This window comes from Salmo salar, chromosome 04, assembly GCF_965601325.2.
Source record: "Salmo salar chromosome 04, fSalSal1, whole genome shotgun sequence".
Lineage (NCBI taxonomy): Eukaryota > Metazoa > Chordata > Actinopteri > Salmoniformes > Salmonidae > Salmo > Salmo salar.
In genome coordinates this window covers 62,697,978-62,723,603 of record NC_138294.1, presented here as the reverse complement: position 1 = coordinate 62,723,603, position 25,626 = coordinate 62,697,978, and the positions used below count along the sequence as shown (strand labels likewise).

Here is a 25,626-nt window from a genome sequence, read left to right as displayed (position 1 = left end):
CGGAGTCAATCACCACCTTCCGGAGACACCTGAAACCCCACCTCTTTAAGGAATACCTGGGATAGGATAAAGTAATCCTTCTAACCCCCCCCCCCTTAAAAGATTTAGATGCACTATTGTAAAGTGGTTGTTCCACTGAATATCATAAGGTGAGTGCACCAATTTGTAAGTTGCTTCTAATCAGGGTTGTCACTCATCTTCCAATCAGGGATGTGGCTTTTCTGGTCTACCTGTATATAAGTTAGTCACAAAGAAATACAGAATTATAGGCTATGGGAGCAGGCACGAATGGCAATTCATGAATCATTTGACTTAGGTGTCTTCTCACTTGGATACATTATACCAATTCATGAGACAGCTTACCACAAAGGACATCAGGCTCAGCCATTCATAAATGTGTGGGACTGACTCACAAACGATATGCAAAATCTGATATGGACAGTGTTCTTGTAAAACAGTCTAAATTTGGCATATAGGAAGGAGGTGAAATCTAGTTCTTTGTTTAACCTGTGTGGAGATACAGAACTTAATTTATACAGTATATCCACATGGCTTCTCTTTGGAGACCTTTGTTGTCGTAATTTCTCTGCGTGGTGGATGAACTTTTTAGATCCCGACGCAATGCAATTCATTAATAGAATGATTTTGTTCTATAAAGTGTCTAGCAACTGGCAAGGGGATATCTTGACGTCTGATAGTGGATTTATGTTCTCCAAGGTGTTTCAAGACGCGACAGGAAAATGCAGGAAAATTCTCAGCCATAAAGAGTGATCAAACTAAGATCCTACATCTGTACAGTGTCAGCATTTATAATCACTATGTTTGATGTACAGTTACAAGATGACATGGCATCATAGCCTGGGTTGCTCTGAACAGAATAAGCTTATGTTTGTCTATAAATTATGTTCGCTGCTGCACACGCACCTGAATGCACTCATGACTCCTTTCTATGCGGACTAAAATTAAGATCTGTTTCTCTGAATTGCCTTGTGAAAGCCTAACACTGTAAGATCGTATTTTTGTCATGTCCTGGTCTGTTTCACCTGTCCTTGTGCTTGTCTATACCCCCCCTCCAAGTGTCGCTCATCTTCCCCATTATCCCCTGGGTACTTATACCTGTGTTCTCTGTTTGTCTGTTGCCAGTTCGTCTTGTTTGTCAAGTCAACCAGTGTTTTTTGTATCAGCTCCTGCTTTTCCCAAGTCTCTCTTTTCTCGTCCTCCTGGTTTTGACCCTTGCCTGTCCGGACCCTGAGTCCGCCCACCTGACCACTCTGCCTGACCCTGACCCTGAGCCTGCCTGCCGTCCTGTACCTTTGCCCCGTCTCTGGATTACCGACCACTACCTGACCTGACTCTGAGCCTGCCTGCCGTCCTGTACCTTTGCCCCGTCTCTGGATTACCAACCTCTGCCTGACCTGACCCTGAGCCTGCCTGCCGTCCTGTACCTTTGCCCCGTCTCTGGATTACCGACCACTACCTGACCTGACCCTGAGCCTGCCTGCCGTCCTGTACCTGTACCCCACCTCTGGATTACCGACCTCTGCCTGACCTGACCCTGAGCCTGCCTGCCGTCCTGTACCTTTGCCCCGTCTCTGGATTACCAACCTCTGCCTGACCTGACCCTGAGCCTGCCTGCCGTCCTGTACCTTTGCCCCTGTTGCTGTAATAAACATTGTTACTTCGACACGGTCTGCATCTGGGTCTTACCTTATCCTGATAATTTTATAAATTAGCTAGTCATGTTGGCAATAGAAGCTTTCAAACCATGCCCACCTGACCCAGATTGCAATTTCTAATGGACCGTTTTTGGATTGCGTAAACAAATCAAATTAAATTGTATTTGTCACATACACATGGTTAGCAGATGTTAATGCGAGTGTAGCAAAATGCTTGTGCTTCGAGTTCCGTCCATGCAGTAATATCTAACAAGTAATCTAACCTAACAATTTCCAACAACTACCTTATACACACACAAGTGTAAAGGAATGAATAAGAATATGTACATAACAATATATGAATGATTGATGGCCGAACGGCACAGGCAAGCTGCAGTAGATGGTATAGAGTACAGTATATACATATGAGATGAGTAATGTAGGGTATGTAAACATTATATAAAGTGGCATTGTTTAAAGTGGCTAGTGATACATTTATTACATACATTTTTCCATTATTAAAGTGGCTAGAGTTGAGTCAGTATGTTAGCAGCAGCCACTCAATGTTAGTGATGGCTTTTTAACAGTCTGATGGCCTTGAGATAGAAGCTGTTTTTCAGTATCTCGGTCCCCACTTTGATGCACCTGTACTGACCTCGCCTTCTGGATGATAGCGGGGTGAACAGGCAGTGGCTCGGGTGGTTGTTGTCCTTGATGATCTTGTTGGCCTTCCTGTGACATCGGGTGGTGTAGGTGTCCTGGAGGGCAAGTAGTTTGCCCCCGGTGATGCGTTGTGCAGACCTCACTACCCTCTGGAGAGCCTTGCAGTTGTGGGTGGATCAGTTGCCGTACCAGGCGGTGATACAGCCCGACAGGATGCTCTCGATTGTGTATCTGTAAAGGTTTGTGAGTGTTTTTGGTGACAAACCGAATTTCTTCAGCCTCCTGAGGTTGAAGAGGCGCTGCTGCGCCTTCTTCACCACGCTGTCTGTGTGGGTTGACCATTTCAGTTTGTCCGTGATGTGTACACCGAGGAACTTAAAACTTCCCACCTTCTCCACTACTGTCCCGTCGATGTGGATAGGGGGCTGCTCCCTCTGCTGTTTCCTAAAGTCCACGATCATCTCCTTTGTTTTGTTGACATTGAGTGTGAGGTTATTTTCCTGACACCACACTCCGAGGGCCCTCACCTCCTCCCTGTAGGCCGTCTCGTCGCTGTTGGTAATCAAGCCTACCACTGTAGTGTCGTCTGCAAACTTGATGATTGAGTTGGAGGCGTGCATGGCCACGGAGTCATGGGTGAACAGGGAGTACAGAAGAGGGCTGAGAACGCACCCTTGTGGGACCCCAGTGTTGAGGATCAGTGGGGTGGAGATGTTGTTACCTACCCTCACCACCTGGGGGCGGCCCGTCAGGAAGTCCAGGACCCAGTTGCACAAGGCGGGGTCGAGTGGGTCTAGGGTGTCAGGTAGGGTGGAGGTGATATGGTCCTTGACTAGTCTCTCAAAGCACTTCACGATGACAGAAGTGAGTGCTACGGGGCGGTAGTCATTTAGCTCAGTTACCTTAGCTTTCTTGGGAACAGGAACAATAGTGGCCCTCTTGAAGCATGTGGGAACAGCAGACTGGGATAAGGATTGATTGAATATGTCCGTAAACACACCAGCCAGCTGGTCTGCGTATGCTCTGAGGACGCGGCTGGGGATGCTGTCTGGGCCTGCAGCCTTGCGAGGGTTAACACGTTTAAATGTTTTACTCACGTGGGCTGCTGTGAAGGAGAGCCCGCAGGTTTTGGTAGCGGGCCGTGTCAGTGGCACTGTATTGTCCTCAAAGCGAGCAAAGAAGTTTTTTAATTTGTCTGGGAGCAAGACATTGTGGTCCGCAACAGGGCTGGTTTTTCTTTTGTAGTCCGTGATTGACTGTAGACCCTGTCACATACCTCTCGTGTCTGAGCCGTTGAATTGCGACTCTACTTTGTCTCTATACTGATGCTTAGCTTGTTTGATTGCCTCGCGGAGGGAATAGCTACACTGTTTGTATCAATCCACGGTTTCTGGTTGGGGAATGTTTTAATTGACGCTGTGGGTACAACATCACCGATGCACTTGCTAATAAACTTGCTCACCGAATCAGCGTATTCATCAATGTTGTTGTTCGACGCTATGCGGAACATATCCCAGTCCACGTGATCGAAGCAATCTTGAAGCGTGGAATCCGATTGGTCGGACCAGCGTTGAACAGACCTGAGCATGGGTGCTTCCTGTTTTAGTTTCTGTCTATAGGCTGGGAGCAACAAAATGGAGTTGTGGTCAGCTTTTCCAAAAGGGGGGCGGGGGAGGGCTTTATATGCGTTGCGGAAGCTAGAATAACAATGATCCAGAGTTTTGCCAGCCCGGGTCGCGCAATCGATATGCTGATAAAATTTAGGGAGCCTTGTTTTCAGATTAGCCTTGTTAAAATCCCCAGCTACAATAAATGCAGCCTCAGGATATGTGGTTTCCAGTTTACATAGAGTCAAATTAAGTTCTTTCAAGGCCGTCGATGTGTCTGCTTGGGGAGGAATATACACGACTGTGATTATAATCGAAGAGAATTCTCTTGGTAGATAATGCGGTCGGCATTTGATTGTAAGGAATTCTAGGTCAGGTGACCAAAAGGACTTGAGTTCCTGTATGTTGTTATGATCACACCACATCTCGTTAATCATAAGGCATACACCCCCGCCCTTCTTCTTACCAGAGAGATGTTTGTTTCTGTCGGCGCGATGCGTGAAGAAACCAGGTGGCTGTACCGACTCCGATAGTGTGTCTCGAGTGAGCCATGTTTCCGTGAAACAAAGAACGCTACAGTCTCTGATGTCTCTCTGGAAGGCAACCCTTGCTCGGATTTCGTCTACCTTGTTGTCAAGAGACTGGACATTGGCGAGTAGTATGCTCGGGAGCGGTGCGCGATGTGCCCGTCTACGGAGCCTGACCAGAAGACTGCTCCGTCTGCCCCTTCTGCGGCGCCATTGTTTTGGATCACCAGCTGGGATCCGATCCATTGTCCTGGGTGGTGGACCAAACAGAGGATCTGCTTTGTGAAAGTCATATTCCTGGTCATAATGTTGGTGAGTTGACGGTGCTCTTATATCCAATAGTTCCTCCCGACTGTATGTAATAAAACCTAAGATTTCCTGGGGTAACAATGTAAGAAATAACACATAAAAAAACAAAATACTGCATAGTTTCCTAGGAACGGGAAGCGAGGCGGCCATCTCAAAATGGCGGGGATGCAAATTTGTGTTCCAAACAAAAAAACTACAAGTGTGCTTACTCTAGTTACTCTACACAGCTAGGAAAGCGCAAAAAAGCACCTTATAGTTAAAGACTCTTCTTTGAGTCATAAAAGTGCATTGAAATTACTTAATAAGTGCACACTTTAGAGAGGTGTGTAGTCACTTGGAGATACCAGTTAGTCCTCTCACTCAAACCCTTGTCATTGTTTTGTCTTATGTTGCACCAACTACCCCACAGGAATATTGTTATCATGTTACAGAGTATTTTCAGATTTCGTTATAAACAAATGCAGCAAAATGTACAGTAAATGTAAAATGCACATAAAATAAATCAATAGTGTAATGCTTGGATTCAGTCTTGTGTCAGGTGAACTTTTTCCTGAACTTTGGTCTAATAATTTCCCCATAATCTCCAAAATGTTCCCTGTCAAATCGCTACCATACTTATGCATATGCATTTCATATGTATTCTGTAAGAAACATTTCAATTTAGTCCTATCCATATAGGCCAATTCCCACTAGTGTAAAGAGTTAGTCATTCCATGAACAGAAATACATTCCCATCCAGCTATTAGCCAAAGCCTCTTATTGCATTCCAGAAACCAGATAATTATTATTCTCTCCAGCAGAACTACTGAGTGTAAAGAGAGATCATATAATACTGGTAGGTGCCAATACCCCACAGCTAGAAGCATTGAGATACAGTGTGTGTATGAAATAAAGTATCAGAAATCAGATAAGCAGTCACAAGTCTCCATCAAGATTGGGACCATGTCAATCTCCCAGTTAAAGGAGATCATAGGGGAAAATACAACAGCCAGTGTACAGTATAGTAGAGCCCATTCAGATGCAGTTTGTGTGCTAGAGGAAGAAACTAATCTACTCTAACATTCACTAGTCTCTATCAAGATCAGACTATCTGCTGACCATCTCCTGGTCAGCTGTTTTCATCACAGAGGATTTGCAGTGTGTTAGGAACACGGGCATTGAGTCAGAATGATGAAAAAGGCCAGGGAGAGGGCATGGAGGTAGCACAGGGTGGAGGGATGACTCAAAGTTCACAATCCAACGTGCCTGAAAACAGGAACAATTGATCTGAAAACTCATCCAATACTTTCTGACCATTTATCAGGGACCATTTATCAGACGTAAGTAAAGCTAGTACATGTTTTGCCGTAAAGTCACCTTTAAACTTGTCTTAACACACTTATTGCCCTAAGGCTCTGTGCTTGGTCGAGCAAGGTACAGTAGTCGGTCAATTGACTGAAGTCAAACCCCTGGACTATTCCCTAGGGTGCTATTTCAGTTGCAGACTTGCTACTGTAAGCTAGCTAACACACCCCATACTGTGACGGAATGTAGCTAAGAGGGAGAACAGAATGGTGCAGAGACCAGGCAGACCCCCAACCTCCTTCCTTAGCTTTTGTTTACCGGCTCAAACCAATATCCCCTCTGAGAGTGTTAGCTACATTTGCTGGCCTGGCACGGCACACTGGCCCTCACACATGGATCACATCAGAGACCCAGTACTAATGCCACTGGGCATAATGGGCTCCTTAAACTGGCTATGAGCGGAAGGCTAAGCCAGGTGAATGTGAGTGCAATGGATGTTGGACACAGGGCCTAGAAAGGGAACACACATATTCACGCTCATGCACGCTATCACTTACATGTCTGCTCAGACACACACGTGCACACACATGCACACAAGCACGCACACACACACACACTTGCGTTTACACGCCAGTTCCATAGACACACATCAGGTGATCATGGAACTCAGGAGCTGATCGTTGACTTGTGGACTACAGGAGACAGAAGAGGGATCCCGCCCCCATCCTCATCAACGGGGCTACAGTGGAGAGGGTCAAAAGCTTCAAGTTCCTAGGCGAGCACATCACTGAGGACTTGAAATGGTGCCACCACAACGACACCGTGGTGAAGAAGGCACAACAGCGCCTCTTCAACCTCAGGTGGCTGAAGAAATTTGTCATGGCCCCTAAGACCCTCACAAAATTCTACAAATACACCATTGAAAGCATTCTGTCGGGTTGCATCACCGCCCGGTACTCTGCCTGGCACCTTAGACACTGTCACCAGCCGACTACCGTCCGGTACTGCACCTTGAGACTAATGCCCCATGTTTATAGAGTCATTGCACGCTGGTCACCTCATATTTAGTTTATATACTGTTGTTTACTCACTGTGTATGTATATACTGTTGTTTACTCACTGTGTATGTATATACTGTTGTTTACTCACTGTGTATGTATATACTGTATTCTCAACATAGCTCATCCTAATATACCTACTATTTTCTTTCCAAATTATATACTGTCTATACACACCACATATTTACATTCTGGATTCTCACACATGCTCACTCTACTTGGATTGTTATTTTTTGATTTCTTGTTTAGATCTGCAAATCTGTGTAGGTGACCAATAAACTTTGATTTGATTTGATCAATTCCACTGTATTCTTTGAGCTGAATCACTTTGCTTTGATTTTCTGACATTGATGATATCATCTTTTGGCCACACAGTGAGGACAGGTGAGGCGATGGTTTGTCTATAAACACAGCAAGCTATTATGTCAAAACAGCCTAAAACCTCAAACATTATAAGTCATGTGTTACTGACCAATCTTTAAGAACCCTATTGTTAGTCATAACAGTATTTAATAAAGAGCAAGTTATAAAACAAAGAAATTCTTAGTAAGCTGTCTCAATGTGAGACTAATAAGGACATAGTACTGTAAAGGAATTCTCCAGTCCTTTTGTATTCTTTTTAGCCAGTAGTTCTCAAAGTAGCGCTCACGAGCCAAAAGAGGACCCTGAAAATGGTGTACTACGTCACATATGTGTAGATATGTGTACGACGTCATTACTCTCTCTCTCTCTCGCTCTGCTGTGGGTGCATCATGTGCATCTTGCTAGCTGTCACTCCCCATATGGTGAGGGCCTGAAGTTTATTGGTTGAACTCAAATTGCTAGGGGGCATGCAAAACAGTTGTTTTCAAACTAGGGATTTTCTGGCTAATTGAGGTAAGACAGTAATTCTGCTCATAGATTATGTATGTACAATATAAGCTACACATTGACACATCCAGCCCAATGCGGGAGGTATAAAAAATACTTAGAAGTCTCCAACTTTAAGACGGCTTCCCTATACTAAAGTGTTACCCACCAAACCTTGGATTCACTGCACAGTATGGCCTCTATAATGTGTGCACTTTTTGGGTGCCTGATATCTAGAGAGAGCGAGATAGGAAAAGAGAGAACGAGTGAGAGAGAAAGGAGAACGGGAGAGCGAGTGAGAGAGAAGGAGATAGAGCAAGAAAGGGAAACAGCGATAGATAAAGAACATTTGATGGGGTTATGATTTGAGTCTCTGACCCAGGGCCCTTACCGGATAGCCTTCTGTTTTCTTCTGGCACCACTTCAGTAGTGCGTTCCTCTTAGAACCCCCGTACTCCCGCGCCAGTGCAGCCAAGGGGTCCTTTCTTTCCACACTGACACCAGGGACAGACACCACAGCCATGGACGGAGAAAGAAACAACAATAATGTTATGACATCTGACCTGTGTGTGAGGACGTGTATCCTCATAAAACCAGCAACCTTACATCAACCTCACATACACACACTCGTACATGCAAATACACGCACGCACTCGCACACGCGCACGCGCACACACACACACACACACACGACACACACACACACACACACACACACACACACACACACACACACACACACACACACACACACACCACACACACACACACACCCTGGAGCTGATGTGATCCCCTGGGCTGTCATAATGAAAGCTAATCAGAGAAGAGTAGTCTCTGTGGCCATGGGAACATCAGGAGACACCCTGGTCATTGCTCTCACTTAGCAACATGGTCAACATGAAACACATGCTGTGAGTCACAACATACTGTAGCTTGGGGAGTCGGGAATTGTCTTAACAAATGTTGCTGTCGAAAAGCCTGTGTATGAATTCACTGGAGTGACATACTGTAGAGAAAACAATAACAAGGAGCAACAAAGGAGCAACAAACATTTTCACATGCACAATCTAGTGTGTGTGTGTGTGTTGTGTATGATGAGATTTTAATAGTAGAACATTGGGTCACCCCCGATATCACATTAGTTATGCATCTTTGTCATTAGCTCAAGATAAACAATGACAGTCAGTTAAAACTGGGGCAATCAGGTGATAGAAACAGATATGTTCAGTGACCCTACTGTAATCCTCTCCCAGTTCATCACTGATCTAAAGGTGACTGGAAGGTGCGATTATTCAGTTGAAACTGTGTCACTGAGTATGACTGTTAAGATCTATCAGTATGAATGTGTATGAAGGTGTGTGGGGGCGTGTAAGTGTGTGTCATCTACTCTATGTGTATAGAACGGTGGTGATGTGTGATGTTACAGGTGATACATGAAAGTCTATGTAGTTGTGAGCTCTCTTTCTCTATAATACTATCTCTGTATTTGTACTTTACTTTGTAGTAACAAGAACAGTACTGTTAGTTAAAGTCTGCACAAGCACAGGTACACTACCGTTCAAAAGTTTTGGGTCACTTAGAAATGTCCTTGTTTTTGAAAAGAAAAGCATCTGGGATGTTGCCTAGAAGGTCAGCATCCTGGAGTCGCCTCTTCACTGTTGACGTTGAGACTGGTGTTTTGCGGGTACTATTTAATGAAGCTGCCAGTTGAGGACTTGTGAGGCGTCTGTTTCTCAAACTAGACACTCTAATGTACTTGTCCTCTTACTCAGTTGTGCACCGGGGCCTCCCACTCCTCTTTCTATTCTGGTTAGAGACAGTTTGCACTGTTCTGTGAAGGGAGTAGTACACAGCGTTGTACGAGATCTTCAATTTCTTGGCAATTTCTCGAATGGAATAGCCTTCATTTCTCAGATCAAGAATAGACTGACGAGTTTCAGAAGAAAGTTCTTTGTTTCTGGCCATTTTGAGCCTGTAATCGAACCCACTCATACTGATGCTCCAGATACTCAACTAGTCTAAAGAAGGCCAGTTTTATTGCTTCTTTAATCAGAACTACAGTTTTCAGCTGTGCTAACATAATTGAAAAAGGGTTTTCTAATGATCAATTAGCCTTTTAAAATGATCAACTGGGATTAGCTAACACTACATGCCATTGGAACACAAGAGTGATGGTTGCTGATAATGGGCCTCTGTACCCCTATGTAGATATTCCATTAAATATCAGCTGTTTCCAGCTACAATAGTCATTTACAACATTAACAATGTCTACACTGTATTTCTGATCAATTTGATGTTATTTTAATGGACCAAAAATGTGTTTTTCTTTCAAAAACAAGGACATTTCTAAGTGATCCCAAACTTTTGAACGGTAGTGTACATATGTGTGTATTAGTTTTTGTGCCAGAGTGCCTCTGAGTGTGTCTCCAGGAGAGGGCCCACCTGAGCTTGCTGTTGTTCCTGTTGTAGCTCATGGAGTGGCTGCAGCTGCTAAGGGTTGCTGGGGACTTGATGACCGACTCCAGGGAAGGACTCTTCCTCATAAGGCTGCTGGGCTTCAGCTCATCCCCAGAGCCCCCGTACTTATCTGGGAAACACAACATCAGGAAACAGGGAGGAAGGGAGACGTGGACAGTGAGAGAAAGCGCATATTTCACTGGAAGGCCATGGTTTCTCCCTCCCCCTGAAATCTCTCTGGCCCACAGAATACTACTGATCTGAACATCATAGAACAAGACCAAAGACCAAATTAGGTTATATTATGCAGTGGTATAGTTGGTGATTAAATTGCTTGGGTGTAGTAGAACTACATAATGTGCTGTCCTTTTTGCTGTCATTTGGCAAAATAAACTCTAGCTTCTCAAGTTTCTCAAAGTTCAATCCCCAAAAGGGAGATGAAAGAAAATGTTCACATATTCTCCAGTTTCTTTACTCAAGTAACATAATGCAGCTGTAGTTCCAACTAAACATGCACTGTTTCAACTGAACAAAACAACTAGGCTAATCAGAGTAGACATTTGATGGGACTGCTGTCTGCAGGATTAGTTAGATTTATACTCTGATACTGTTTCTACAGATGTAGGATCTTAATTTGATCACTCTTTTGTTGATCAGAATGCTAACTTGTAGTGTATTCAAGGTTTAAAAAGGCTTATAAACTTTGTAACTTCCACTTTACATTGCAGACTTGATTTGCCCTAACTTAAAATGTATCAACCCTTACAAAATTTCCATTAATACACATAATAATTCTCATTTCCTGTTGCTGCAGGATTATTTTCCTGCTGTAGCAAACTGGCTCAAACTAAGATCCTACAGTACATCTGAACTTGCTTTCTCTACGGAGTGTGTCACTTACCTGGATGAGAGAAATCTCCATGGTTGATCCTTTTCTCCAGTGTCTTTGAGAGTGGTTTGATAGACGAATGCCTCTATCCAAAACAAAACAGACTTTTAACAGTCCAATTCATGTCCCATACATACTTTACTTAATGGCTTTATAAAGGTATAAAGTAGCTAGTTTATAAATTATAAATTATTAGTTTATAGATCATTTATAATTCGGTAACAAACTGTTATAACACATTGGTTGATATTGTAGTGCATACTGAAGAGGGCCTGTACTGTACCTGAATGGGGGAGACTGCAGCGGCGGGTGCTGTGCGGACAGAGATCCCACTTAGAAGGCTTCTAGGTGAGGAGTGCATCTGTACAGTGTATCCAGGCCCAGGTCCATCTGCAATGCTCAACACATGAGTGTACATAAGCCAAGACACGGGGTGGACATTTAAATGGAAATTGAATGAGGAAGTGATTAATTGATACCGTATTCCATGATTATGCCCCATGGACTCCTACGACTATCTTTTACACCTTGTTAAGCAAACAGACCTCCAAGGTTAGACTGTTTAAGTATGATGTTATTGGTAAGGGTTCCTTCTCTATCACTGCTGCTAAGCCAGGAATGTTTCCCCTCAACAGCCTGTCGGCCAGTCATATGTGCTTGATTGAACTTGCCTAGTGCAATGGAACCAAAGGAATAGTCACAAAAGTGCAATCCCCCCACCCGGCACTCCAAGCAGGTGCAATCAAACGCTCAAAGAACTTTGAAATATTATTTTAACTCAGGTCTGCTGGTCTGTGTGGAGGAGTGAGGAGGGATGCTCTGTGCTCACTCTGTACTGCTGTGTCAAAGGACTTGATGAGGGATTTGACGGTGGCTCCGGGCTCCGAGGGTGAGGAGGCAGCATTGCTGTTGGTGTTGATGGATAAGGAGGTGGTCGGTGTCTGGGTGGTCTGGGTCATAGAGATGCCACACCAGTGAGGACTGCCGTCTGTGTCCGACAAACTCTCAGAGTCGCCCCGCAACAACCTGAGAGAGACAAGGGGAAAGAGATGCTCACAGTACAATATGGCACAACACATACTGTAGCAGGTAGGAGCGCTGTTTTATTTAAGAGGATGGCAGATGTCTGTGTGGCTTTAGTCTTGTCATGTCCTGACCAGCAGATGGAGCTATTGTATTAGTTTTGGGGTCAGGACGTGGCAGTTTTTGTATGTGAATGATTGTGTTGTTGATTGGGACTTCCAATTGAAGGCAGGTGTGTTGAGTTGCCTTTGATTGGAAGTCCTATATAGGTGTGTGTGTTTTTCTTTGGGGTTGTGGGTGGTTGTTTTTGCACTGTGTTTAATAGTCTGCAGAACTGGTGCTGTTGTCACCTTTATTGTTCTTGTCATTGTGGTTGCACCTGACAGGACTGTGTTGGCTGTCAGTTTTGTTGTTTTTGTGAATTGCATAGTGTTCGTTGAATTAAATATGACGAACCCTAACTCCGCCGCATTTTGGTCCACTTCTTCCTCAGACAGCCGTTACAAGTCTATACCTTACCAGGGATTCTTATCATTACATTGGTTTACTAAGTGGTTTGTAAGCAAGCGTTTCACTGTAAAGTCTACACCAGTTGTATTGGCCACGTGTGTTAAATAACATGACATTGTATTTTACTTGGGTGTTGTCGGAACAATGGTTTAGAGATTACTCGATGTTCTAAAGCAAGGTAATGAGGATGTTCGCCCAGTGCATTGACTGTTCCATGTTATATTTACTCAATAGATCAGAAGCATATTGTGTATGATTACGTACACGTTCCACATGTGAAAGTCAATAACTGGGTCTAATTTTACGCGACAACACCCGAACTGCAACAAAAACTATGTACAAAGTTTACTCCATCCTTTCCTTATGGACATTAGACTGCAGATTATGAACAGAGAGAGCCTGAGGGAGTATTGTCACTGATGGATGGATATGGAAGGGTTGAGAAGAGAACTGAAGTAAGGAAACTGGTGAGGAGGAAGCAGAACTACTGTAATGTCAACTTCCCAAAGACAGTGGCCTCAAACAAATGCATGCAAACAAAGTCAAGACTAGAGTCATTTCATTTATTGACTTTCCAATGAACAAATACAAAATACTTTTAAACAGAGTGACAAACACCTTATATTGACTATTTCTCTAGATAAACAGTATTGTATATTTGATATGTCACAGGTATTAAAACCAGAGTCCAAGTCTCAATAAGATTTCACCTAAAATAACACATCAAACTTTTGCACATTCACTTGTTGAACTGTTGAGCATGGCTTTAAATCAAAGGCATAAAAAAGGTAATCAACACAGTTACCACCATGTCTTACGATGAGGTGGCCTTTTTGGCAATATCGATAGCACTCAAAGTTGAACTTAGCAAGCACATCTATCTGTCTCTAGTCGAATACAATGGCTTGTGTATGACTGCATCTACTGAATAGTCCTGTTACTAGGTAATAATAATCACTATAACCTGAGGTTTACAGGATGGCAGTTGGTCATTATACACTTCTAATGGGTGTCACGACGCCAGCATCACTTCAACGATCTGACGTCTACCCTGAAGCAGTCATCAGAAATGAGAGGCTTTTTATTTGACCTGATGGGGTTGCATTAGAAATACTTCAGAATGAGTGATAAAACCTTCACAATGCTTTTAGCTCCCTGAAGTTCAGAGTGGAATATTATGGCCTACAGAACTACAGGGCACTTTGACATTGATTTGGACATTTTGATGAGTTAGGCCAGTTCATAATGAGTTTTAGGCACGGCTGTAAATCTGAGGCAGAGAGGACTGTCTGAATTGGTCAGTGATCAGCAGTTGATTACCCTTATGGCTTAAATTCACAGTGTCCTTCCTGTGAGGACATTATTAGTGATAACGTGATAATGACCAGTGATAATGTAATAATATACTGTCTGTGGTTCAGTGTTGTTGTCTGTAGACAGAACTCAAATTGGTGAGCTGGACTTCAACTGTAGCTCAGTGATTACACACACAACGTAGGACTACTGACCAGCGCAGCTTATTGATGTTTTGCCATTCTTGATATTCTGGTAAATAACGCCATCTAGAGGTACCTTATCACACCACATTATCTGAACCAGATTTTTAACACAAGGTGCAAATGAAATACCCAATGAAAATGTATGCTAAAACATTGCTTTCCCATTCCAACTACAGTACATGACTGCATCTAAGTAGCCGTGAATACTCTCAAAGAATTGAAATTTAAAGTGAACTGATTGTTGATTATTACCATAAAAAAACGTCAATATCATCCAAGCACTTTTTGAAGTAACAGATATTCCAAACGGTCAGTTATAAGAAACGGATCGTAATAATAACCACAGATGCACAACTTACTAGAACAATTCTAAACCAAAAGACCAATAAAACCAGCTGTGATCAACAAAAATAACTTGACATTTTTTTCTGTTTGGCTTTTTTAAGTTGCACTTGACCTGAAACATAGTAATGAAGCCTAACAGAAAAAAATTATCTGACTCATAATGATAACTGGCAGCGTACAGCTGATAAACAGACTGTTTTGGCTTCAGTTTTTTTCAGAGAACTGAACAAAAATATGTCTCATTCTCATCATTTGTTTTCTTAACAAATAAATGACTCTTCTTTAGCAACACATTGAGTAAGTGAAAATTCACCACTGAGGCAATTTAAGTGTCTAAAAGGCACAACGCAAATAGGAATCAGTAACAGAAACCCCTCCTATCTTATCATCAGTCCCCTCTCTTGACCGACAGAGAGGAGAGATTCATCAACACAAATACATCTGAAAGCACTGCAAACAATACAGATAAAAAGGTGTACAGCATTTTAGAAAGATTTCACAAACAAATATGTGTTAATTTGGCAGCCAAGTGCTGTTTCACAATAGATTGGATTAACAGTAAACCACAGTCTGACTGTCTGTCTGGTAAACCAACCTTGCTAATAAACCCATCAGAATGACATACCACATAACCGTTTTTATGGTAATACTGATCAAAGTAACTCTGTACAATAATACTGTCAGTCTGTCTTCAGAGGGTCCAGATGTGTTGTGGTTGGACTTTTCTACCGCCCCTCTACTGCAGTCTTGGTATCAAAACTGGCTCCAGCCCCAAGTCTGAAAAACAAGACCGAAACCAGAGACAACATGAGTTGAAATAAATAGAGAATATACCCTCTTAAAAAGCCATGTACTTGTCTACCTGTAATTTGTTTAAGACCCCAAATGGATGTAGCACAGCCAGAGTGGTTTATTTCTCTAAAGTCACTATAGCAATAAAGGCTATTTCCTCTGTCTGTCCCTCTCTCCATGTGTCTCTTAGCTGGCTAATGAAATCACATCTGTCTACATGACTCTGCGATCAGTATACAATGCTATACAGACAAAATGTTGTTTAGTTAATAAAGCAGATGATAGCATGAGTACAAATCAGTCATGCCGTGTCATACTACTAGACAATTCTCCAGAGGAACCAAGACTAGATAAAGGATTGATTCAACAGAACAGCAGGTGGCGCCAAGTACCAAAATAACATTTTAGTAGCAGTTTTCTTTTGTAGAAATTAAGCGAAGCAAACCCCAGCCCACTCAAATGAAAGGACACAGGCAGTGGATAGATAGTTTGTGCAGCTGACAGCCAGTCAGACAGACAATCAGCAGGAAGCAGTAGGAAGCAGCAGGAAACAGTAGGAAGGAAAATCAGCAGTTCTAGATCAGCAGTAGCATTCCCTCTAAAGGCATCATTCACTGAGCTGGCAGTGCAGTGGACTCACCTGGGCTTTCTATAAGGAGCCATGTCTGAGAGGGGGACATCCTTGAGAGAACGAATGATCTCAGGGAGGAGGGGAGCTTCTGGTCTGGTACGTCCCAAGTACGTACGGGGAAAGTAAAGTAAAATACCACATTCTTCTTTACGTTCTAAATTACACGTTTACATGTTTTATGTCAGGCCAGCTATATTAGAAACTAACTGATGAGCTCTGTAATATTAACAATACTAGCCTAATTTGCCTCTCATCATACTGTCACTGCCGCTGTCACTGCACACAAGACACAGGACCAAGAGGCTGAGCTTTTCATCAACAAACCAACCAATCATGGCAGGTAGCCTAGTGTTTAGAGCGTTGGGCCAGTAACCGAAAGGTTGCTGGATTGAATCCCTGAGCTGACAAGGTAAAAATAGGTCGTTCTGTCCCTGAGCGAGGCAGTTAACCCAGTGTTCTCTGGGCGCCGAAGAAGTGGATGACGATTAAGGCAGCCCCCCGCACCTCTCTGATTCAGAAGGGTTGGGTTAAATGTGGAAGACACATTTCAGTTGAAGGCATTCAGTTGTACAACTGACTAGATATCCCCCTTTCTCTTTCCAATCACGTCCCTGGCAGCACAGACCATGGTGTACAGGTAGCCACATGAAACAAAACAAAACAAAACAGAGGAATGATGCTATGACCCCTAAAGTGTCTGTCTCATTTTATATTTTGAAGAGAACCGACTCAAATAGTTTAGTGCTGCTGTCAGTGCAGTCTGGGCAGCAGCATTTCTAGGCAGAGCTTAGGCCACTATATTAGTGCTACACTACTCCAATAAAACAGCTTGTCTCAGTGAAGTGCTAGGGTCCATTGCTGGTCCAGTGTGTTACAATCAGTGGTGGTGAGTGGTAGACAGACTGACAGAGCAGTCAGTGCAGCAGGAACCAGATAGACAGACCAAGATAATGCATGAGAGGAGACTGCCTGCTAATCCTCTATTAGCAAGGTTTGCCAAAGCCCAGGATTTGAAGCCCCCCAAAATCCCAGGATTTGAGGCTTGAGAATCCAAGGATTTGGGTATTAAGATATTATTATTGGACTTAATGGTGAATCATATCCTAATTGGCAGCTAGCGTCACCTCGTTTCAATGCATCCCCCACCCCAAAAATACTGAACATCATAAGCTACCATGACATCAAATCAAAATTTTGGGGTAGCCTCTTAAAATATTTAAAAGGGAACCGATTAATGGCATATGGAAATACAAATGGTTCCTTCCAGCTCGGCTCGCTATAGCCTCCCACACGGCATCCTATATGAATCTGACTACTACATTGAACACTCACACCATCAGTGGGATATGGCAAGCCTTACAGTAGCTGCAGCTCCAGGACAGAGTGTGTTAGCTAGGATAGAGAGAGGCTCAGTGCTAAGAGGGAGCAAAAGGGGAAAGGCTAGGGAAAGGGAGAGGAGGTTGGATGTTGGATAGAAACAGAGGGAGTAGTAGGGGAGGTATACTGTAGGTCAGGGCTATTCAAATCTGGACCCTTTAGACCAATTACACTTCTGGGTTACATTCTTCCTATCTCATCAGGGGCTGATTTAGACCTGGAACATCAGATGAGTACATTCAGGTAGAAACAAAAACCAGAAGTGTTTCTGCCCTCCAGGACCGTAATTGAATAGCACTGCTGTAGGTACTAAACGCTCCCAGCCATACGGTACGTACCTGACTCCCTGCAGCTGCTCCAGGTCTGAGGAGAGCTTGGTGCTGCGACCCTGCTCCTCCTGTAACCTCCTCCTCAGAGAGCGGATCTCCTGTTGGGCCTCCACCTTGATGTCGTTGGCCACCACTACGGCTGTCTGGAGGTCTGCCTGGAACCGCCGCCACTCCTCTGTCTCATCCTGAACACAAACACACATAAATACGCACACACACACACACAGTATACCATATGAGGATTGTGATTCTCTTCGCATCATAGGAGTCACAAACCTTGACCATCTTGACCACCAGCAAACCACCTGAAAGTATATAACCACTAACAGTCAGATCACTCCTACCTTCATCTGTTTACTCAAGATCTTCAGCTGCCTCTCCACTTCAGCCTTCTGCTCCTCCAGCTTCTTGAGTTGGTCTGTAAAGAAAGATAAATATGTCATTACTTTGAGAACATCAACCACAGAATACATCTGCGAAAGACACATATCATAAACGTAGCCATTGCTGCAGCTATTTCTTAGTCTGATAAATACATTCGGTAAATCTAACCTCTTTTACCAGTGGAACTACAGGGATCATTTATATCCATTCAAAATGTATTTCTCGTTATATAGTATGGTTATTATGAGCCTGCTATCAGTTCAATCTGCATTGCTACAGTTGAAGTCGGAAGTTTACATACACTTTGGTTGGAGTCATTAAAACTTGTTTTTCAACCACTCCACAAATTTCTTGTTAACAAACTATAGTTTTTGCAAGTCTGTTAGGACATCTACTTTGTGCATGACACAAGTAATTTTTCCAAAAATTGTTTATAGACAGATTATTTCACTTATAATTTACTGTATCACAATTCCAGTGGGTCAGAAGTTTACATACACTAAGTTGACTGTGCCTTTAAACAGCATGGAAAATTCCAGAAAATTATGTCATGGTTTTAGAAGCTTCTGATAGGCTAAGTGACATCATTTGAGTCAATTGGAGGTGTACCTGTGGATGTATTTCAAGGCCTACCTTCAAACTCAGTGCCTCTTTGCTTGACATCATGGGAAAATCAAAAGGCCTCAGAAAAAAAATGTGTAGACTCCCACAAGTCTGGTTCATCATTGGGAGTGTCACGTCCTGACCAGTAAAGGGGTCATTTGTCATTGTAGTATGGTCAGGGCGTGGCAGGGGGTGTTGTTTTTGTGTGTTTTGGGGTTGGTTTATTTAGAGGGGATTTGTTCTAGTTTTCATTTTCTATGTTCGTTTTCTATGTGTGGCCGAGTATGGTTTCTTTCGTTGTCTCTAATTGGAAGCCATACTTAGGCAGCCCTTTTTCCTTTGGGTTTGTGGGTGGTTGTTTTCTGTATAGCCGTGTGCCTTACGGAACTGTTTGGTGTTCTCTCGAAATAAAATAAGAAGATGAGCACTATACCCGCTGCGCCTTGGTCTGTCCCTTACTATGCATATGACAGGGAGCAATTTCCAAACGCCTGAAGGTACCACGTTCATCTGTACAAACAACAGTACGCAAGTATAAACACCATGGGACCACACAGCCGTCATACCGCTCAGAAAGGAGACGCGTTCTGTCTCCTAGAGATGAACGTACTTTGGTGCGAAAAGTGCAAATCAATCCCAGAACAACAGCAAAGAACCTTGTGAAGATGTTGGAGGAAACAGGTACAAAAGTATCTATAACCACAGTAAAACGAGTCCTATATCGACATAACCTGAAAGGCCGCTCAGCAAGGAAGAAGCCACTGCTCCAAAACCGCCATAAAAAATCTAGACTACGGTTTGCAACTGCACATGGGAACAAAGATCGTACTTTTTGGAGAAATGTCCTGTGGTCTGATGAAACAAAAATAGAACTGTTTGGCAATAATGACCATCGTTATGTTTAGAGGAAAAAGGGGGAGGCTTGCAAAACGAAGAACACCATCCCAACCGTGAAGTACGGGGGTGGCAGCATCATGTTGTGGGGGTGCTTTGCTGCAGGAGGGACTGGTGCACTTCACAAAATAGATGGCATCATGAGGAAGCAAAATTATGTGGATATATTGAAGCAACATCTTAAGACATCAGTCAGGAAGTTCAAGCTTGGTTGCAAATGGGTCTTCCAAATGGACAATGACCCCAAGCATACTTGGCTTAAGGACAACAAAGTCAAGGTATTGTGGGAAGCTTGTGGAAGGCCACCCGAAACGTTTGACCCAAGTTAAACAATTTAAAGGCAATGCTACCAAAAAACGAATTGAGTGTATGTACACTTCTGGCCCACTGGAAATGTGATGAAAGAAATAAAAGCTGAAATAAATAATTCTCTATACTATTATTCTGACATTTCACATTCTTAAAATAAAGTGGTGATCCTAACTGACCTAAGACAGGGAATTTTTACTAGGATTAAATGTCAGGAATTGTGAAAAACTGAGTTTAAATGTATTTGGCTAATGTGTATGTAAACTTCCGACTGTATATCTATAACTCATACTTAATCCATGTGTCGCGAGCCTCACCACTGACCAAATAAAAGGACAAAAACAATGCATACCGCTACACATATTTAGTCCAGGTGCTGGCTTAATCTGGGCCAGGGAAACCGGCCCTATGTGCTTAGGAGTGCTGTGCTCCTATAACAAGTAAAAGTTAGGATGGAGGAGGTAGAGTAAGTAGTACAGTAGTAGACTGATGATATATAGACTAGTGAACATACACTCTAGGTCCAGGATGGTCTGGTTGGTGTGAAGGTGGACAGCCCTCTGCTGCTCCACCTGGTCCTCCAGCTCAAAAATGGTCTCCTTCAGGTCCTTGATCTGGCCGTCGGCCTGCCGACACCCATTCTCCAGGGCACTGACCCGGCCACTCAGCTCCTCCTCCCGGCTCATGGCTCGCTCTGCCACCTGCTGGCACTCAGCCTCCACCTGGGACATAGTAGGAGACCATCTGATTGGTTAGTCACATGTATAGTTGACATGATTGGTTAGTTGGTCCATCAAGGGGCTTCTCTCTACAAGTGTACTGTTTGCTGCCACCATGAGATGGCGCTGTGTCTGATGTGACAGTATACCCACTTTTCCAATGTCCGTACCTATTACCTCTATATTAAAGATGGAAGGAGAATACGAAAGGCCTTTACAAACATAAAGCAGGTGCATTTCTGAATGCAGAAAAGTCTAACTTTTCTAAGCATGTTTGACAGAATAGGCCTATTGTATTTTATTTTTTCATTCCACAAGGTTTGCGATTGCATTAGACAGTTAATCTTAGCCTAATCACTAGATAATAAAGGGTTACTTAACCATTAACAGTTAATATCTAATCCACCAGACATCCTCAAGTCTGGGCATGTGTGCTTATCACTTAGACCAACTGACAGTGACACACCCATTACTGTAAGCAGAGCCTTAGATCTATCTACATATGACTCTGTGACTGTACCTGCTAATACGCCCTTCTAGTCTGACGTAATAAAAAAAAGATGATAAAAGCTGTTGGACATTAGCCATGCCAGTGTCTACAGAGACTCATTGACACAATAGCCTAGCAGGAACTCCTCCAAAGCCATTTTGATAGCCTACCCTACACTACAGTGTAACTGGCTGCTGGGTAAACAGGTGATGATGACTCATTGATTTTACAGTTAAGTGTCTAAAGCCCTTGTCTCCTGCTGCAGCTAATACACTTCCTGATCCACTACTAACAAATACTATTTTAACCCAAGACTGCATCACCTCAGTGTGGGCACTACTCGGCACAGGGTCTATTAGTGTGATGTTGTGATGTTGAAACCACTGCTCACTCAGGCTTTCTGAACCTACAAGCAGATGAAAACAATTTCATTGAACATCTGCTCATATGCTGGAGAGTGGTGAGGGAAAGTGCTGAACTATCGCAAAGCTTCTCTTCACTAGCAATACAATATTTAATTTAAACCATCATGGCAGATGAGGTATTGTGTATAACTGTAGTCTGATATCTCAGAGGTTAAATTGTTCTTGGGGACCTTCGATGCTGCAGACATGTTTTGGTGTCCTTCCCCAGATCTGTGACTCAACACAATCCTGTCTCGGAGCTCTACGGAGAGTTCCTTTGACCTCAAGGCTTGATTTTTCTCTGACAGGCACTGTCAACTGTGGGACCTTATATACACAGTGCCTTTCCAAATCATGTCCAATCAATTGAATCTACCACAGGTGGACTCCAATCAATATCTAGAAACATCTCAAGGATGATCAATAGAGACAGGATGGCACTTGAGCTCAATTTCGAGTCTAATAGCAAAGGGTCTGAATACTTATGGAAATAAGGTATTTCTGTTTTTTATTTTTAATACATTTGCAAAAATTTCCAAAAAACTGTTTTCACTTTGTCATTATTGGGTATTGTGTGTAGATTGATGAGGAACATTTTTTACTTAATCCATTTTAGAATAAGGCTGTAAGGTAACAAAATGTGGAAAAAGGAAGGGGTCTGAATACTTTCCGAACACACTGTATATCCTCCAAACACCGGCTTCGAGGGCATTATCACTTTTATACAACGGTTTACTAACATATTCAAATAATGATTGACATATTTTCATAAATAACATTATGTTGATGAATTTATTCATACTATTCCATCCTTCCACGGGATACACTACATGACCAAAAGTATGTGGACACCCGTTTGTCGAACATCTGATTCCATAATCATGGGCATTAATATGGAGTTGGTCCCCCTTTGCTGCTAGAACAGCTTCCACTCTTCTGGAAAGGCTTTACACTAGATGCTGGAACATTGCTGCAGGGACTTGCTTCCATTCAGCCACAAGAGCATTAGTGAGGTCTGGCACTGATGTTGGGCGATTAGGCTTGGCTCGCAGTCGGTGTTCCAATTTATCCCAAAGGTGATCAATTTGGTGAGGTCAGGGCCAGCCAAGTTCTTCCACACTGATCTGTATGTACCTCGCTTTGTGCACGGGGGCATTGTCTTTTTTTGTTGTTGTTGTTTTTTGTGTACTTTATACCCCTTTTCATCCCCAATTTCGTGATATCCAATTGGTAGTTACAGTCTTGTCCCATCGCTGCAACTCCTGTGCGAACTCGGGAGAGGCGAAGGTCGGGAGCCATGCGTCCTCCTACGGGGGCATTGTCATGCTGAAACAGGAAAGGGCCTTCCCCAAACTGTTGCCACAAAGTTGGAAGCACAGAATTGTCTAGAATGTCATTGTATGCTGTAGTGTTAAGATTTCCCTTCACCTAGCCTAATTTAACAACTATGTTTGGTCTTGTGGATGGGTGATGGGATTGCCCTGCTCTGTCTACCTTTTACATTCCTATGTGGCTCTGGGTTGGTAGCCTTTGAGATTGACATTTGAATAGGCCGATTGAATTTGGAAATACTGAAACCTATTTGTTTTAAATTTATTTGGTTTTGTCCTTATTCATTTGTATCCTATTGTTTTTGTTTTTGTTATTTCATTTTGTTTTTGTGTTGTTTTCTCCCTATTGAACTGTACATATTTGCAAGTATTGTATCTTGAAACTGTAATTGTCTTAGGACAAAAAAAAGAAAAGATTTCCCTTCACTGGAACTAAGGGGCCAAGCTCGAACCATGAAAAACAGCCCCAGAACATTATTCCTCCTCCACCAAACTTTACAGTTGGCACTATTCATTGAGGCAGGTAGTGTTCTCCTGGCATTCGCCAATCCCAGATCCGTCCGTCGGACTGCCAGATGGAGAAGTGTGATTCATCACTCCAGAGAATGCATTTTCACTGCTGCAGAGTCCAATAGCGGCAAGCTTTACACCACTCCAGCCAATGCTTGGCATAGCGATCTTAGGCTTGTGTGCGACTGCTCGGCCATGGAAACCCATTTCATGAAACTCCCGACTAACAGTTCTTGTGCTGACGTTGCTTCCAGAGGCAGTTTGGAAATCGGTAGTGATTGTTGCAACCGAGGACAGAATATTTTTATGCGCTAGGCGCTTCAGGACTCTCTGGTCCCGCTCTGTGAGCTTGTGTGGCCTACCATTTAGCGAATGAGACGTTGTTGCTCCTAGACGTTTCCACTAGACGTTTCCACGTTCCCACCAATTTGACAAACTGACTTGTTGGAAAGGTGGCATCCTATGACAGTGCCACATTGAAAGTCACTGAGCTCTTCAGTAAGGCCATTCTACTGCCAATGTTTGTCTATGGAGTGGCATGGCTGTGTGCTCGATTTTATACACCTGTCAGCAACAGGTGTGGCTGAAATACCCAAATCAACTCATTTGAAGGGGTGTCCACATACTTTTGCATATATAGCATATAGTCCCGACACAAATCTAAGGTTGCTACCCAAGCTGGCTGGACGTTGGTTCTATCTGTTCGGATGCCAGAGACGCGACACAGTCGTTAAGTCTTTTTGCTCTGTACTAAACCCAGTCGTTTGTTCTAAATGTTCCATTGCCATACTGGCTGGCAAAATTCTTATCCCTTGCTTGCTAGCTAGCCAACTACGGCTAACTTCCAATCATGTCAAACAGTGCAGCCAGAATAACAGCAAGGTAGCTGCGTTTGTGTTTGTTTAAGCTGTTTTCTAGTGACATTTATTTGGATACATCCATAACAACAAGCTAATGATGTGCATTTCACCTGGCATAGTAAATGTGCTCTCTGGTCAGGACATTGTTGTTCAGAGGAGCTAGCCAACAACACATCTAATACAATCCCTTCAAACTGATGCTGGAAAGACTGCAAACTAGCTGCATTTTGTTTAGTTTTACCTGTTTTCTATTGACATTTCTTTGTATATATCCATAAAAACAATGCCAGCTGATTCATGATTTAGACTGGCAGAGAAAACCTGTATGTCTCGTCCCGACATGTTCATTACTATGGGACAGCTGGAGATCGAATTTCAATACTGAAACGAAGTTGCAAATGTTGGAGAGAGAGACAATAAGGTTTATACAAATCTCTGCTGTTGAAAAACAAATGCTAGTTTTAAAATAAATGGGAGATAATGTCTAGATGCTTTTTATAGTGGAGATCAAGTTTATAAATTGCCTTGCTGGGCTGACAAGACAGTGGATTTGCGCAGTGAGATGGAACAGAGTGAATAGGCATTTCAACATTATAGCTTTAGCCGGTGGTAACTTGTGGACTAGACAGCGGTTGGAATGCGGTTTTAACCAATCATCATCCAGGAGTAGACCCACCCACTGTATAACACAGCATACTGTATATACAGTGCATTCAGAAAGCATTCAGACCCCTTGACTTTTTCCACATTTTGTTACGGCCTTATTCTAAAATGGATTTAAAAAATAATAATTCTCATCACTCTACACACAAAACCCAATAATGACAAAGCGACATTTTTGCAAATGTATTACAAATTAAAAACAGAAATACCTTATTTACATAAGTATTCAGACCCTTTGTTATGAGGCTCAAAATTAAACTCAGGGGCATCCTGTTTCCATTGATCATCCTTGAGATGTTTCTACAACTTGATTGGAGTCCACCTGTGTGTGGTAAATTCAATTGATTGGACATGATTTGGAAATGCACACATCTATCTATATAAGGTCCCATAGTTGACAGTGCATGTCAGAGCAAAAACCAAGCCATGAGGTCGAAGGAATAATCTGCAGAGCTCCGAGACAGGATTGTGTCGATGCACAGATCTGGGGAAGGGTACAAACACATTTCTGCAGCATTGAAGCTCCCCAAGAACACAGTGGCGTCCATCATTCTTAAATGGAAGAAGTTTGGAACCACCAAGACTCTTCCTAGAGCTGAACGCCCGTCCAAACTGAGCAATTGGGGGAGAAGGGCCTTGGTCAGGGAGGTAACCA

General features: G+C 43.0%; 1 protein-coding gene across 6 annotated transcripts in view; it reads right to left on the bottom strand.

Moving 5' to 3' along the window:
• The window catches only part of LOC106603510 (cytospin-B), a 185,683-nt gene that overhangs the window by 47,473 nt on the left and 112,584 nt on the right, over positions 1-25,626 (bottom strand). For 5 of the 6 annotated variants that reach the window (XM_014197290.3, XM_014197289.3, XM_014197288.3 and 2 more), the window contains 8 exons: positions 20,509-20,716; positions 18,149-18,222; positions 17,814-17,989; positions 12,128-12,324; positions 11,582-11,688; positions 11,311-11,383; positions 10,395-10,539; positions 8,344-8,446 (listed from right to left, as the gene is read on the bottom strand). In XM_014197290.3, the coding sequence (XP_014052765.3) occupies positions 8,344-8,446; positions 10,395-10,539; positions 11,311-11,383; positions 11,582-11,688; positions 12,128-12,324; positions 17,814-17,989; positions 18,149-18,222; positions 20,509-20,716 (1,083 nt within the window). Of the gene's footprint in view, positions 1-8,343; positions 8,447-10,394; positions 10,540-11,310; positions 11,384-11,581; positions 11,689-12,127; positions 12,325-13,380; positions 15,453-17,813; positions 17,990-18,148; positions 18,223-20,508; positions 20,717-25,626 lie in introns of those variants that run through there. The other variant, XM_082974607.1, reaches the window with a different exon arrangement.